Source organism: Coloeus monedula, assembly GCF_965178545.1.
Source record: "Coloeus monedula genome assembly, chromosome: 1".
Classification (NCBI taxonomy): Eukaryota; Metazoa; Chordata; class Aves; order Passeriformes; family Corvidae; genus Coloeus; species Coloeus monedula.
The window spans coordinates 19,653,859-19,670,117 of record NC_138781.1 but is presented as its reverse complement, the minus strand read 5'-3'; the positions used below and the strand labels follow the sequence as shown (position 1 = coordinate 19,670,117).

The following is a 16,259-nucleotide window of genomic DNA, read 5'->3' as shown; positions in this document are numbered from 1 at the left end:
TTTGGAAGACTGATTCTGTCTATAGTTGCCTTAATTATGTACCTCAGGTTGTGAAATTTTTTTTCTTCATTAGTACCTGAACAGCAATATAGTCTCAGATGTAAGTAGAATGAAGTTCCATGCAAGTTGCAACTTTCATTTTTACCTATAAAATAATACAAAAGGTTTCTCATTATGGTATTTTAAAACTAAGAAATCGACATGTTTATTTTTTCTCTCTCCTTTCTGATACAGTATACCATTACTTCCATATTTTTCAGAAAAATGGTGGAAATACTGTAGAATATGTGGATTGGTTTAGGAGCTTGATATGAAGCTACTGCTTTTGACTATAGTCATTCATACAGGTGACTTGAATTCAAGTTCCACATATATTCTCCACCTGTTATGATGAAAATTGTTGAGTGTGAAGGAGAAAAATATACAGCCTACAGATTCTGGTTGTGTATCTTCTAATTCTGTTAAGCTTTTTCCTGTCAAATTCCAAGTGTGTGTAATTATAATCACCGTACTTTATCAATTTAAGTGGAAATACTGCCCTTGTACCACCTTTTTAATTCTACAGTTTCTTCTGATCATTTTTCCTTGTTGGTAGCTTGGACTCTGATTTATCTCCTTTTATTCTGAGCTCTAGACTTACTAGATTGCATAATGGTTTGAAAGCAATGTGCCCATTTGCTAAACTAAAGAAGAAAATCCCATATAGTTGTACCAGTCTAATTTGAAAAATAATGATAAAAATTTAGAATAGGTTGTAATTTCAAAGGAGTTAAAAATATCTTTTCCAGTATTCTGTGGGGATTTAGGACACATTTTAGTCCCTAATCAACTACAACAGTTGAATATACAACAAAGTATGTTCAGTAGAGATAATGTGCAGAAATTTCCCATAATTTATTATAATTTTATGTCAAAGAAACAAATTTTTTCCTCTAGGTATTCCCGGACCTAATACCTTGAATGTGAAATTAAAGCTCACAAATTTTTTTGTAGCAGCAGTCAGATGAGAGCAGAGCCTGGATTGGGCCCATAAATGATTTCAACTCTAGAAACTGGCCAACAGAATGTGATTAATGTCATCTCAGTACATGATTAATGTCATCTAAGGTCCTTGGAGGTAGGGCATTGTCAGCACTTGTTTTTCGGTTTCACAAAACTATTTAACATCTTCAAAACTTTCTTTAGCCCTTGGGTCTCCAAAGACTTGTTTCTGAGAAAGGTGTCCCAGAGCAGGCATCCAAATAAATATAAGGTCGGGAGAAATTAATTTTCAGTGCTGGCAGTTTGATGTGAGCCTCTGAGCAGCAGGTGAGGGCAGGTATTTATATCTACATTCATAGTATGAGCTGGTAATTCCTTTTGGCAATGAGTAGCTAGGGTTTGGGAATAGCTTTTATAAACAAACTGCTCCAAAAAGTGTAAGAGGAATTCCTGATACTATATTTATAAAGGAGAACCCTCTTAAAGAGCCCTGCTCTTTCATTTTCTCCCTACTGGGAGAACCAAGTAAGAAGACTTTTACCAAATCCGAGCTTTCTCAGGCCCACCAGTGCTGCTGACATTATTAGCTCTCATTACTAGACTTTTCCCTATGTGTTACATATTACACATTCAGAGCTGGACTTGCTTTGGGTGAACAGAGAACGTGAAAGCTCTAACCCTGCTCTGCATTCCAAGAACTAGATAACAAATTACTCTTACTGGTGTGCAATTACTTTTCTTTTTCTCACACATCTAAAAGTAGAGAAATGATGTTACAGTACAGAGCTTTCTTAGAAACATTGAATGTTTCTACTGTTAAGTCTTGCAACAGCAAAAGTAATCTGAAAAAAAAGTTGTATTTCACAGTATCTAGTCCTATTTTACCTTAAGTGCAGTACACCTTTGCTGGGCATTTGAATTTTCTAGACGTCCTGGAACAAAATTTCTATGTGTGGTTAAGACTGAAGACAAGTGTGGTTCTTTATTCTCCTTCTCTAAATCTAGGAAACAAGATCTAACTCAAATGTTTTTTAAGTTTATACTTTGTGTTTTACACCAAGAAAGATTTCAGGCAACTCACTGCACAGCTTCATTTTCATTCTCTGATATTTTTTCTCGAATTTTTTAACAGAATATGACTTCCAAGTAAAATGATATTTTAGCTTTCACAAGGTACCCAGCTATCACAAGATGTGCCTGGGTGCTCTTTAGTGTTAGGATAAAGAAAGTTAATACACAAATAAGTGGTAAAAAGACTGTTAGCTGTCAAAATTTATTAAGCATTCTTGTCTGTGGAAGGACCACAATCATTTTTTGCTTAAAAGTCAGATAACCCCCTTGGTCCATCATCCATGTTGAAGACAGAGGTAACGAATGTACTGAACACCTCTGCCTTTTCTCTGTCCCTGTTTGTAAGGAGACCATCCTCCTCCTGTAGTGGGTCGATTGCCATTAATATACTTGAAAAAACTCTTTTTATTGTCCCCAACAGCTCTGCTCAGCTGAGCTTTAGCCACACAAATTTATTCACTACAGTGGAAAGCAGCATCTCTGTATTCTTCCTATTTCACCTGCCCTTGCTTCTGCTGGCCATACACCTTTTTTGCCCTTTTTCCAAGAGAAGATTCTTGTTCAGCCAAGATGGCTTTCTGCCTCACCTGCTTGACTTTCGACATTTGGGAATTGAATTGCCTGCTCTTGTGCCCTTAGGAGGTGATGTTTAAAAATCGACCAACACTGATGGACCCCAGCACGTGCAAAAACATTTTCCCAGGGGAAACTCACTAATTGCCTGAGCAGTCTGAAGTCTGCTCTCCTCATATCCAGAGATGAGGTTTTGGCACTTTTCCTTTTGTCAACAGAGATTTTAAACTCGATTGCTTTGTGGTTGCTGTGGACAAGACAGCTGCCAATCTCCACTTTGCTCATGAGATCCACTCTGTTGACAAGCAGTAGAACAAGGAATTTGTCAAAGCTTCAAAAGAAGAGTGTGTAAGAAATAACTTGGCTTGTATTTGACTTAGAGATGAAGGTTTGGGTTAGATAAATATGAGGGGTTTACGTAGTATTGTTTTTTGGGTTTCAGGACTGTTGGTACTTTCCTCTGTATTTCCCTTACCTTCCTTTCCAAGCAGAGGAAAGCTGAATGGCAGAGCTTACATGGAAAGTGCTGTGGAAATCCTGTAAAGTGGCATCAAACAGTTTCATCAGGGTTATCTTTCTAACCATGAACTATTCTGCTCTTTCCATGTTCAGTCACTTGCTAAGCAGATGTGCTACTACTCGCTTACCTCAAAGTGTGCTGATAAACGTGAACACATGCTGAATGCTGGTGCCATTAATAAAGCTATTAATGCTTTTGGGAATAAACGATTGTACTGGATTGGATTAACGTTAAATGAGAACAATAAAAATATGGTTTTGTCTTAATTGTTCATACTGGCTGGAACAAAAGGAACAGATCTCCTTAATCACACTAGGAGACAGTGTAGCAACATTACAGCATAACAGTGCCAAGTGTAATCCTTGTTGTTTTCAAAACCTCACCTCAAAGCACTTTTGCTGACTTTATGGGTATAATTTTAGTCTTTTTCTTTCACTGTCTGAGAACAAACGTGTAACTAAGAGGAAAGGGGAAAGCTGACCATATTTGAAGCTATATTTCTATAAGATACTGTGTGATTAAGGAGTTTGTTGTTATCTTTCTCCTCCACCAAGCATTAGGCGTTTTTCATTTTCCTGTTGATGTCTTCAGTGGAGGCTTAAATTTGTGTGGAGGGCTGTTCAAGACATCAATGAAATCTTTTAATCATCATATCCTCTTCAGATGGATGTGGCAAATACAGTAGTCCTGAAATTTAGTCCTTCTGCGCAATGACAGATGAGGATTCATAGGGGTCATGAGATTCAATTTAATCAGTTTTGGGCAGTGTTAGTTTCTCCTACACCTGACTCTTACTCACATATTTCTGAAGAGTTTAAATATAGCTGTGTTTAAATGTTGTAATTTCTTATAGAAATTCTGAGCAAATTATCTTTCTTGCAGCTCTTTCACACTTTAATCCCTTCTGTACACAACTGAGAATTTTCCAGAACAATTTCCTTTGTAGTTTACATTTGTATTGTTGAATATTAATACAGATTTAAGGGAAGGACTTGACATTCGTAAATAGTAGAGATCCCCAGCTGATAATAGATGTATCTTGTTATCTTCCCCTTTGAATATTGAATAGTCTTTTGTCAAATTAAAGCCTTGACTGGACCACCTCATAGTGTCTAACATGGTGAAGAAAATGCCATTTTCTGGAAAACATTTGAGGTCTTGTGGACGTATGATAGAAAGACTATTTACTACTTTCCTATGTCTTTTTACATGCCTTTATTTGCCAGAGAAAGGTTTCTCAACACACTTTTGTTCACACTTTCAGTTCTGGAGCCAGTGTTTCTCAGGTTCTGGGACTGCATCTCCACTGACTTCTCTCACCAAAGTTTAATCTGGCCAGGACAGTGTCCTGCCATCTGGTCTCAGAGTCAGGGCTGTGACTGTGAATTCGAGCTGGTTGGTCAGGCTTTGAGTAGGATTTGAGGAAAGTGCTTTCCACCTGTCACATTTACTGGGCACAGTCCAGCAGCTCTGGCAAGTTGTACAAAGGTGATTTATCACTGCAGTGCAGCTTCACCTTCCACTGTACGCTTTGGGAAACAGCTTGGGGTATGATGGAGAATATGAAATGAACACATATTCCAGTGCAGCCAGTGAAGATCTCTCCCCCTTCAGATTCAGTTATAACATCATAAAATGCTTTAACTTCACTGTTTAACCAACTTTTCTTTGATCTCCTTGTAGAAATTCCCTTCTGACATACCTCAGCCATTCAGAGTTTGTGAAATCTGCTTCTCCTGGTCAAACTGTTCTGATTTATGTGTGTCTGCTTTACTTCAAGCCATATTCAATCTCCAGACTTTTCTCCCATCAGAAATGCATCAGAAACCACTGACCAGAGCCTGCTCTCGGCACCAGGAAATGCAGATGCCATCCCTTCTTCCACCCTCCAAACAAATCAGATCGCAAGTTGGACCATTAAACAAGAGGTCACAACTAAACCATTTGGGGGTCTAAGGCAGAAATGTCACCAGTCCAGGCTCTCATAAAAGCACTGTTACATTGATTTGCTTCAGGCAAGATGTTGGTCTATAGTTATAAAATACATTTTATGTGAGCTTCAAGTTATACTTCTAAAGGACATACTACAGGTTTTTGACATATTTTTAAGATTGTGGATTTGATACCTAAGGAATGTTTCTTCTTTCTGTGCCCTTACTAAGGAGTTCAGGCAGTAAATATTTAGATTTCATTTATTTGAGCAAACCAAAATTTTGTGCAATGTAATTTTATTTTGGATTTTTTATAAGAGTAAATTCAGGTGTGTGAGTTAAATTTTGCCCTGTAGTTAGTATTAATATTTCTCACTGTAGTAGATGCATATGATGAATACTATTTTTTCTGAGAAACCTTTGCTTAAAAACTAGATGTGGATTCCTGTTCTCTTAGTATTTCTTTTTCCACCCTCAAGATGATAGGTTATAAATTTCAACATGCCTTTGGAGAGGGAAGACTTTATAAAAGAACTGATGTATCACTGTTCCCATTAAGCATATGTCCTGTTACAGCAGTTTTCCTTGCTTGTCCTTTTCTTTATGTTGGAGACATAAACCACCTGACTAGCACTGGAATAACAGTATTAACATGTATTGTATATCTTGTTTCAGTTTTCTGGCAAGGAATAAACCAATCTTGATGCTATTGCAATAGAAGGAGTATCTTTCAATGAATCCAGCCCTGGGTCTCTTCTTATTCAGTATGGGGATTTACCACCTAAAGAAAGTAACTAAAGATTTCCTTTTAAGCTGACCTACTAGCATGTTTTATAGACAAAATAGGGGTAGAATTACTCAATCAACATGGAAAGTATGCAGTATTTCTATTACTGAAGGTATTAGTATGCTAGCACTGTAAGAGTGGAGGAGTTAAAAAGACCTTGTATCTTTCTCTAATCAAAACCTGGTTTTTTTTTCTTTTGAGTGAATGCACATTTACATGCATCTAAGCAACTGAAACTGAAGCTTTTGCTCTTAATAATATTGCTTTTAGCATGGCCCTGTTTATCTTACATGCAGTAAACTCAGTATGAAGAGGCATTGAGTTGCCCATCTTGCCTTTAGCTCAGGATTTCTGGTAACATTAAATAAAGTAAAGCACCATGTTAGGACCCATTGAATGTGTCACAGATTGGCTATGTCTTAAAGGGTATTGAGTGACTGATAAAAACCAATACTCTGAATAAAAAAGTACAAACAAACAGAACACAGAAGATTCTTCAGTGCTCTGTTGTGGATGGAGGCAATAATACAGAACAGTGATAGGCTACCTTGCTGTTTATGTTTTTGGTTCTTTTCGGTTCTGAGGTTGAATATTACTGGATCTGATTACTGGAAAATAATTTTCTTGTGCTTGTGTGTGGGAATGGACAAGATAAGAAATCTGTTGAGGAAGTTTTGGTTGTTGGAGAAGCTTTCATCTGCTCTTTCTTTGTAATGGTCGTGACTTAGAAGGTTAACAATTTCTTCTAAAAGTCTCTTTTGCAAATGATCTCAAGCTGTTGTTTTTCTAACTTTCAGTTGTTCACAATGCAAATCAATATGTCAAGGTACTTGCAAGGCTTACAAAACCAAATGTTTGCACTCAATTCTAGAAAAAAAGGCTATTTCCTTAAAAAAAAAAAAAATCTGATATAGTATAATACTTTTTAAATCTTTTTTTTTTCCCAAAACCCAACATCTGAAAGTCTTTGAAAATTCTTGTAATTTCTAAAGCTTTGCTTTTGAAATGAGATGCATTTTTCACTTTCTTGCACTGACAAGTCAGTATTACTATGCATCATCAACAGTGATAAAAGCACTTTTCTCGGTGTCCTTGGGCTGTACTGGTAAGATATTAGAGGAAAGATGTTCTTGTTAACAAATTATTTTTTTAAGGACACATAGATTTCAGTCATACAGTAATGTCAACTCAGAGCAAGAAGGATAATGGAGTAATTGTTGCAGGGAAAAACTCAGAGATCTAAATTATCCAGAGAGCCCCTATCCCTGGGATGTCACACTCTTAGTCTGCTGATTAATTACTCTGGCCTCTATACCAGATAATGGTTCTCCAGGAGCTCTAGCTTTGATTTAGAAGAAGGTACGCTTCTATTGATGTGAGTGTAAATAAAATATTTTAAAAATCTTTTGAAGCAGATCTAGATTTTCACACCTATTGATAGGTTATTCTGATAATTGTAAACTCTCCCATTCATTTGATTTGGTTTAGGTTTGGAATACAACAAAGTTGATATTATTAAATATAATAAGTTTAAGAAGGTTAACAATTTACTAAATTTAACTACTTTAAAAAAATCCCAGTTAGAACATAATCTGGCCACTTCTGGAAAGAATAATAAAAAATGTTTCTATAAATACATTAATAGGAAAAGGAGGGGCAAGAAAAACCTCCATTCCTTATTGTATGTGGGGGGGAATATAGTTACCAAAGATGAGGAAAAGGCTGAATACTTGAGACCTTCTTTGCCTCAGTTTTCAACAATAAGACAGGTTGTCCTCAGGAAAAATTTATTTTTTCTCTTGATGTTTGCAGGTACATTTTATTTTTCAGAATATTTAAGAGAAACACTGTTATAAAATAAGGAGATTAATCCTTGTCCCAACTACATATTTTAAAATATAGCAGTTTCACCTGTTGATTTTGCTCAGGCTGAATAAACAAGGGGATTACTTACTGGTGCAGCTGTTTTCCTCTGTTGTATAAATCCCCCTCAATTTAAAGATTATTTATCTGAAGGATACGTATAAAGATAAGAAAAAAGATATTTATCTGAAAGGAGGTCTAATAGCCTCTTAGGATCTACTGTAGCCTAGTGTGTTGATGCAGTTACCACACAGGACAAAAATGGGAGGAAAAATTTACTCAACCTTGTTAAGGAGAAGTTTCTCTCGATTAAATATCTCTCTCATGCCCACAGGAATCTATATAACAGAGTGTTTGAACAATTAGGATTAAGAAAAAGTAGGGAAGAAAGGAAGAGAGCTCAAAAAAAAAAATCCTTTTCATGTAGGTTCAGGGTTGTTTTTTGTGGGGAGGGGAGGTTGTTTGTTTGTTTGGTGAGTTTTTTCCCTGCAGTTTTAAAGCCTTAGAAATGTCATTTAAAGAGAAGCTATACTATGGAAGTACATCCAGAAGCAAGTCACGTTACAGACTCAGTTAGGCAGTGTAATATCATTCATTACACATGCTTGAAAAGATTCATTCATGCCAGGATTCAAGATGGATTTTTTTGTTTTCCTCAGGAAACAAAGACTTCCACTTTTCAACTCTGCTTTTTTTTTCAACCTGAAATTGGAGGCAATGCTACAAAGGGACCTCAAAATTCAATAGTTATTGCAATTATTGATCACTGAACTGCAAGGGAAAGTATTTCAAGGCATGAACTGCATCCTGAAATTTAAATTCCTAGTTTGCTGACAAAAAAAATGTTTTGCTAAATTCTTACTGCCATTCCATAAAAGAAAGATAGGATTATAATAACTAGCTCCTAAAAATATATTTCATTTAAATTAGGCTGCAACTTTATAATAAATCTCTGTCACCCCTTGGGATACAACACATATGACTGAAATTCTTAAGAAGATTGATAGAAGTTTCTGATGGACACTGACTGATCGATACTATTGCACCATTCTTTTGATCAGGACCATTTTCAGAGCTTGTGTACTAATAAAAATCACACTGATGCTTTTATAAACTTGTAGTTGCGAACTTCAAAAAAGTTATTTTCTTCTGGTCAGATTACCCATTTATCTTGTCTCTAGATCTGGAGACCTTTTCCTGATGTTCTTGACTTTCCAAGTCAGTATGAGATTTTTATTCTTACTTGTGTCTCTTTGATCAGAAATTTTTCGTCCTTTCTCTGAGCAACTGTTAAAAGCCAAATAATAACAGAATCATCAAGCCTGATACATATTTTTATGTTAATAAGAAATCAGGAATTAAAAATTAATACTTTCCCTAGAAATCTTGCTAAATATTTCTATCATATTCCAATATTTATTTGTATTTTAAATTTATTTTAATAAGGATTGTATTAGGAGGATTTTTACTTAAAAAGGAGAGGTTAACACTTGTTTTCTTTAGCTGACATCTAGGAATAAAATGACTTGTTTTCACTTTACCCAAAACCTACAGCAAAGGGTTCTGACAATGTTTTTTCACTTTGGGGTATTTGTAATTTACAGTCTGACTGAAACAAATGCCATGGGATGGATGTTGCCAACATGACCGCTGAATACCCCATCTCTTATCCTCTTTTTACTAATAAATCAGTTTTTCTGACCTCTTAATAAAATCCAGCCTTATGTGAATTTCATTTAGCGCCTTTAAATTAATACAGTGGTAATGGAAACAAGTTTTTAGCACCATGTTATTTTCAGTATCAATTAACTTAGATTCTCCCTGTACTTGTGCAACTTTTCGACATATATATATTCAAATTTTTTTCTGTTGAGCTAATATATTGATGCTTCTATTTTTAAGTAAAATTATGCTTGTTAATTTATTTCTGGCAGAGCAGAATGTACAAAGTAAATGGGAAGGGGTCCATTTCAGAATTTTCTGTTTCATTTCTTGATTACAGAATGTACTAAAGTTGCTATGTTTTGTTCAGAGTCCTGCAGAAACTGATCTGAAATGAAAACATGAAACTTGGAAACAGATCCTGTGATCTGAGTCCTACAATCTTTAGGCTGTACAATAGCAGAATTATCCCTAAATAATGGCAGGAATACTGGACAAAAAGGACACCGCCAACCTACTGAACTCAAAAAAAAAAAAATCCATTAAAAGGCAAACCTCTGTAGTTAAACCCGAAAAGTTTCTTCTTCCAAATTAGGACTCCTAAAGTAGGCTCAACTTTGCAGCTGAAATAAAATGATTTAATCCAACACCACATGAAAGGAGAATGTCAGCAATTAAGTCAGACTAGAAAGCTTTGTTAGTGAAGGAATGCCTGGCTGGAGCTTGCCCTCTGAGGCTTTACAAGGGAAACAGTCATTTATTTAGGCAATCACTTGACAAAATACAAAAGAAATAAACTGATAATGGATTGGCACTTCAGGGGAACCAAAGGATTTTAATTAAAGTGCTCTGGACCACCCTCCTCCCACTAAATATTAAGCTCTCTGAAACGTAACCTTCCAGTAACCTTGCTGGGATGCATGGCACTGTGATTCACCAGGACACCCTCATTATTCTCTTTTCAGGCTCCTGCTCACATGGCCATAGGCAGTGCCAGAATGGCAAGTGTTACAGACCAGAACAAAGCTGTGATTTTGAAGACAACTGTGGGGATAATACAGACGAGAGTAAATGCGGAACTTCCTGCACCTTTGAGAATGGCAAATGTGGCTGGCAAAATTCCCTGGCTGACAATTTTAACTGGGTGCTAGGGGTCGGCTCACCTCAAAGTCTTAGACCTCCCGGGGACCACACGCTTGGAAATAGAACTGGTATGTTGTTAGTTCACAAACAAGGTATAATTGCCTTCATTAAATGCTTCATACCTTCACAGGCAGAAGGGGAGTACTAAAATATCTAATCAGGCTGTCATTTTTAATGAATTAGATGTGTTACAATATAAAAATATTAATTACCATTGTACAATAACTTTAATTTAGGACAATTGAATCTTAGGTTTTTTCTCATATGAGTCAGGCAAAATAATTTGATACTTGTCTGGAGAGAGGCGTTTGGTCTGTCTGCAATTTGTAAGGGTGAGTTAGCTCAGCTCTGAGATTCACTGGGTCCCACTCCTCCAGAGCTTGAGGTTGTTTCCAGGAAGCTTACAGTTTCCCATAGTGACTATTCATACTTTAATTTTAGATAATGTTAAATAAATAAATAAATTTAAACAAACAAAGCCCCTTTGTTAGTGCATCTCCTGGTTTTTTTTGGCCAAAGCACTCAGTTATCTGTTCATGTTCTTGCTACAAGCTCTGTGCCTTCATCCTTTGCTTTTGAAGGTCCCATAGCTCAGGCAGACATTACCAAGGCTGACCTCAGAACTGACCTTAAATTGAAATATTTCACAGCAGAGTTGCACAAAGGAGTGGTAGTATTTGTTGAATGTTTACACGAGCTGCTGAAGGACAAAATCCAATAAACTTGAAAATATGTAAAAGAAAAATAATTCATCTTCACTGTCTAATAATATATATGTTTAAGGTATTATCACAAATACCTCACTACACTTGTTAAATATACGCTTGACCTCAGGAAAAAAAGCAAATTTCTTATCCCATAATACTATGGCAAACATCTATGGTCATACCTTAGCCAGAGAAGTGTCAAAGTTAGAATGAGCCCATTCGTTTATGCAATATCTAGTGAAGTAAAATTTTTTTGCCTAATTCATATAGAAACATTAATAGATGTGCAATTAAAATTTAAGTGTGTTACTTATACTACATTTATGTTTATGTGAAATACACATTTCTTATTTGTACAAACTAAAAAAATGAATTTGAAAAGTTGGGAGAATTTTTTATACTTCTGATTAAAAATAAAGATGGAAGACTCAAGGACCATATCAGTCTTGAAAAATATTGACTGTAGGCATCTCTTTTTGCAATTTCCTCTGACTAAATAATTTATATGTGCATTAATAGGCATACAGAGTAAAAATGATAATAGGTAAATTGAAAATGATAAAAGGTAATATGAACCATTAGGGATACCTAATGATTTATAAATGCATAAAGGTCTTTTCCATGTTTCAGAAGTTTTTATTTAGTGTGACTTGCTATTTTGAAGATTACCTTTCAGGAAACTTCATCCTGAAATTTATCATGATGTGGCTATTGTATGATGTATTGTCAGAATTGCAACTACTGCTGTCCAGCAGGGGGGACATATAATCAAAGTAGCTGGAAAACATGGAAGTGATCCCAGATTTCTACATAGGCCCATCCAAGTCTTAAGCTGCTACAACCAGTTTACTCCTGGTATAAGAAGCGCACAAGGAATGGGATCTGGTAATTTTTTCTCCTAAGCTGATGTTGACTGGTATGAGACCTATGAGGGAAGTGTGCTTCATATGTCTCTGCATTTACTTTGCTCAGTTTTGGAATCTAATTTGAAAATCTAAAACATTTTTTCAGTAATACATCATTTAATTTCAGGGCATTTCCTATATCTTGAGGCCGCTGCAACAGGCCTAATAAATGAAAAAGCCCATGTGAAGAGTTCCATATGGAAAGAATCAAGCAGGACTTGTGTGATGAGCTTCTGGTACTTCAAATCATCAAAAGCCATGGGACATATTCAGGTTCTGATTAAGGTAATAAAAATCCCCTTTTCTTTTGAATATATTATATCTGTAAGGGTGTACATGCTCCCACAGAGTGCTTCAGACTGTGACATTCTGTTGTTTAGCTGATAGACTGGAAGAGCTCCCACGCACCTCCTGGTTCCGTGCTGGTTTTTATTACTCCAGTCTCTTAAAAATGCTTTTAGCACTTCTCTTCCAAGAGAAGCTTCTCTGAAAAGCTACAGAAAATCTTTTAAAATCCTCTTTTCATTTTCCCCTCTTCCCATATAGTACCTTTCTCTTTGATATTCTCCATGTGAGGCTATTTTCATATTTTGCTGCCGTCCTGATTGGTAGTTATCAGTATACAGCCCTATTGTTCTGATGGGATAACACACAAAAAAAAGAATTGACAACATACACAAAGAATAAAATGCAAAAATATGACTGCATTAAATAATTATATTTTTATATAAACAGGTACAGAGTACATAATCAATTTTATTTAGAAATATATTTTTTTCACTAAATGTGAGATGACAAAAAATTATTTTAAAAGACTGTCTAGTTATTAATTTGCAGGTGAAAACTGAGACATTTGTAAAAAATTGGCTGTTCCTTTGTTGTTCATTAAAAAGGATTAACTGCTTGTAAAAGCAATTTTTAAATTATTATATAGTTCAGACAAGAAATTAATTCTTATGTAGAAAATAATAATCAACACTGTTCAGACACAGTGACCAAGCAGACCACTTGTAGACATACTAGAAAACTTTGCAAAAGACAGTGTGTGTATTTGTGCTTACTTGTATCTGCGCAGGGAGCTCTGGTTGTTCAAACACAAATCATGGTGCAATTTATTTGCCATATGTCTGTTAACTTCCCTTCCTGTGATATCTCTAATAATGTCTTGGTGAAGTGCATTAAAGTTTCTATCTCCAGTGCATATGTTGGCTGGCTTAACTTTAAATGATAAATTATATTTTTTTCCTTTAAAATAAATTACTAAAAATTATTTCTCCAATATTCTGGATAATATAAAAATAATTTTAAAGTCTGAAAGATAAAAGACTTCAATAGGATTTAATATCTAGAGATACAAGCTAGGATATGTCTTCCTGAAATATAAAAACAATAAAACCTTTGACAAGCATCAGGAGATTTTTTTCATGAATTAGTCCAAACACCTACAAATAACAGCAGACCACTCGTCAAGTAACTGTATAGTTATTGAGATGTATTTATATAGTTCTTTTCCCTAGAAAGGCTCAAATTTGTAAAGGAGGCAAGTGGATTACAGAAAAATAATAATTGTTGTCTTAAAATAACTTTCAATTTTTAATGTATTAAAAAATGAAAACAAAAATAGATCCCATTATATAAAATAGATCCCATTACATAAAATGAATGCAAAAATAAATATTTAACTCAAAGATAGATAAATATTTATCTTAACTCAAACATCAGATTGTGTTGTCATTTCATTACTGCACTGTGTAACTTGTAGTAACTAAATATTGTAGTTATAAGCATTTTAAGATTGCTTAATTTTAGTTATAAGCTAAGTTGCAAACTAACTTTGGTGGAAAATAAATACTAGACACATCAGGCATGTGTGAGTCATTTGCATGTAGTGTTTGTGTCACTGTTGATTGTGTCCAGCAATTATTTTTTCCGCCCTCAGAATGGACAAATTGTTTTAATTTATTTTTTTCTATATTAATCTGAGCAGATGTTTATTAGATAGCTATCCCTTTCATAATATATCCTATCATTGTAGCCTGTAGAGATCTGCCATACTAAGATTCAAATATATGACTTTAATGGAATTTTATATATGACAATAAAATTTCCTTTTTCTAGGTTTTGGGAATATTCTATATGTTTTCTCTTTGTTTTATTCTTATTGCACTGAGACATTGCCCTCTTCTTATTTTCACCTTATTTTATTATCGTAATAAACTTTCAAGACATTATTTTTACGTTATTTTAAAACCCTGTCTCCAGGGAGTTTAAAGATATTTTTAAAGGCAGTCTGAATAGAAAACATTTGAGTCATCACTTATTCAATTTTTTTTCTTTTAATAAAAGCAAGAATTCTACTTGGAGATAGGAAAAATTTTTCTCATCATTGTACCTGGGATTTTTTGTAGATCATCTTACATTTACCTGTTATGGTGCTTATAAGGATCCAAAAGCCCATATTTTAATTTGAGTTTCTATTTAGCAGTGTCTCTAAGAATAAAATCTAATTAAACAACACATAGTAACAGGAAGTCATACTGAAGCTTCTCCTGCTGGTTCATATTTCCATCCAGATTGAGTATCCCTTGATTTAAAGTAAAATTAATGTCAGTGAAATCAGATCTGTAGGTAGTGAGTAGTTGAAAATGCAAGGAAGAGAAGATCTGAGAAGGTAATTACTGTTTCAAATTTAAAACTTAGCAAACTGTCTGGCTGAAGTCATCATATCCATTGAACGTTTAAATGACAGTGAAGACTATATATACAATGGCACAGCAGTGAAAAATAAGATGAGGAAATATGGTATAGAGGAAGAATTAAAGCCATTTCTTAAAAAATTGTAGTTCATGGTATGCATCAGTGTCTTTTCTTAATATATGCATTGCTTGTTCACATTCAGGAAGTCTAAGAATATTATCTATCATACTACTAAAGTGGTATCTCAGATTATGAGATAAACAAAAATGAGAAATGAAACTAAAAGACCATAAAAGGGTACTATAACCAAGCATGAACTTATTTTGTTAAGGTTTGCAGCTAGAGAAAATCAATTCATTTTCCTAATGGAATTTCTCTGAAGTTACTGTTGTTTTGATTTTTTTTCTCTTGAAATCGTACTACATATTCTTTGAAGAAAACTGTCTATGTATGGAATGATAACAATAATAACAACAAAGTTATGGGCTGTTGAACTAGCTGAAAACATATAGTATTCTTCAAATTGACCCCCTCAACATTTATGTAAACAAAACATGTTGACAGTGCAGCTATTTTTGAAAACTGAAATACCCAACTCACCACCCATCAAAATTCAAATTAAAAAGTTTTTGATAGCGATGCAAAAGCTAACAGAACATTCCCCAAAGAGATCTGGATATAACTAGTCAAAACTTTTTCCAGTGAGATTTTGAGACATTCTAGTCTTGTCTGTGGCAGTTGTAAGAGAATAGCATTGTAGGAGATATTTCAAAGATCAAGTGCAGCATGTTCACTGTGCCTGTTTTAGTGCTGATGGGGGGGGGTGCCTCATCAGCACTCAGTTTGTTTTATGAGTCAGAAGAAGCAGTGTATTTTTAAACATGCTTATAGAGGGGCAAGCAAGAATTATTAGGTGAAAGGGATAATACATTTTATTATTCTGCTGATCTAGAATAAGCTTTCTATTGCTGCTTAAGTTTTCTCTGCCATTAAAAAAAAAGAAAGTCCTAGGTATCACAGTAGAAAAGGAGCAACAAAGGATAAAACCATTCGTTGAAAATAATTGTTGTGGTATCAATGTTAATTGCTTTCGTATGTAGACATTTTAATTAAAAAATATTATTTCAGATCTAGTACAGTTAGGGGAAGATTCTTTCAAAGATTTGAAACAAGGCTCTAAAACAAGTATGCAGATGAATAAGGAAGGTGAAACCTGCCATTAGTGACTCCCTCTGCTGACTGTGACAAGGCCAATACACACAGGATCTCATTAGGAAGTTCCAGTGGACCTTACCCAGGCATTTAATTAATTCCATCCAGTTACAAATGAGCAAAGACATAATGATATTCAGGAAGACAAGAGGTCCTGGCCAGAGCATGGCAAGTGAAGCAGGGCCCCAGTTATACTGCGGCACCCCC

At 34.9% G+C, this 16,259-nt stretch overlaps 1 protein-coding gene across 1 annotated transcript in view; it reads left to right on the top strand.

Annotated features, from left to right (window-relative positions):
- The window catches only part of MALRD1 (MAM and LDL receptor class A domain containing 1), a gene marked incomplete at both ends in the record, with an annotated part of 232,350 nt that overhangs the window by 103,139 nt on the left and 112,952 nt on the right, over positions 1-16,259 (top strand). Inside the window, 2 exons of the mRNA XM_082296361.1 lie at positions 10,354-10,599; positions 12,271-12,428. Of these exons, the coding sequence (XP_082152487.1) occupies positions 10,354-10,599; positions 12,271-12,428 (404 nt within the window). The remainder of the gene's footprint in view (positions 1-10,353; positions 10,600-12,270; positions 12,429-16,259) is intronic.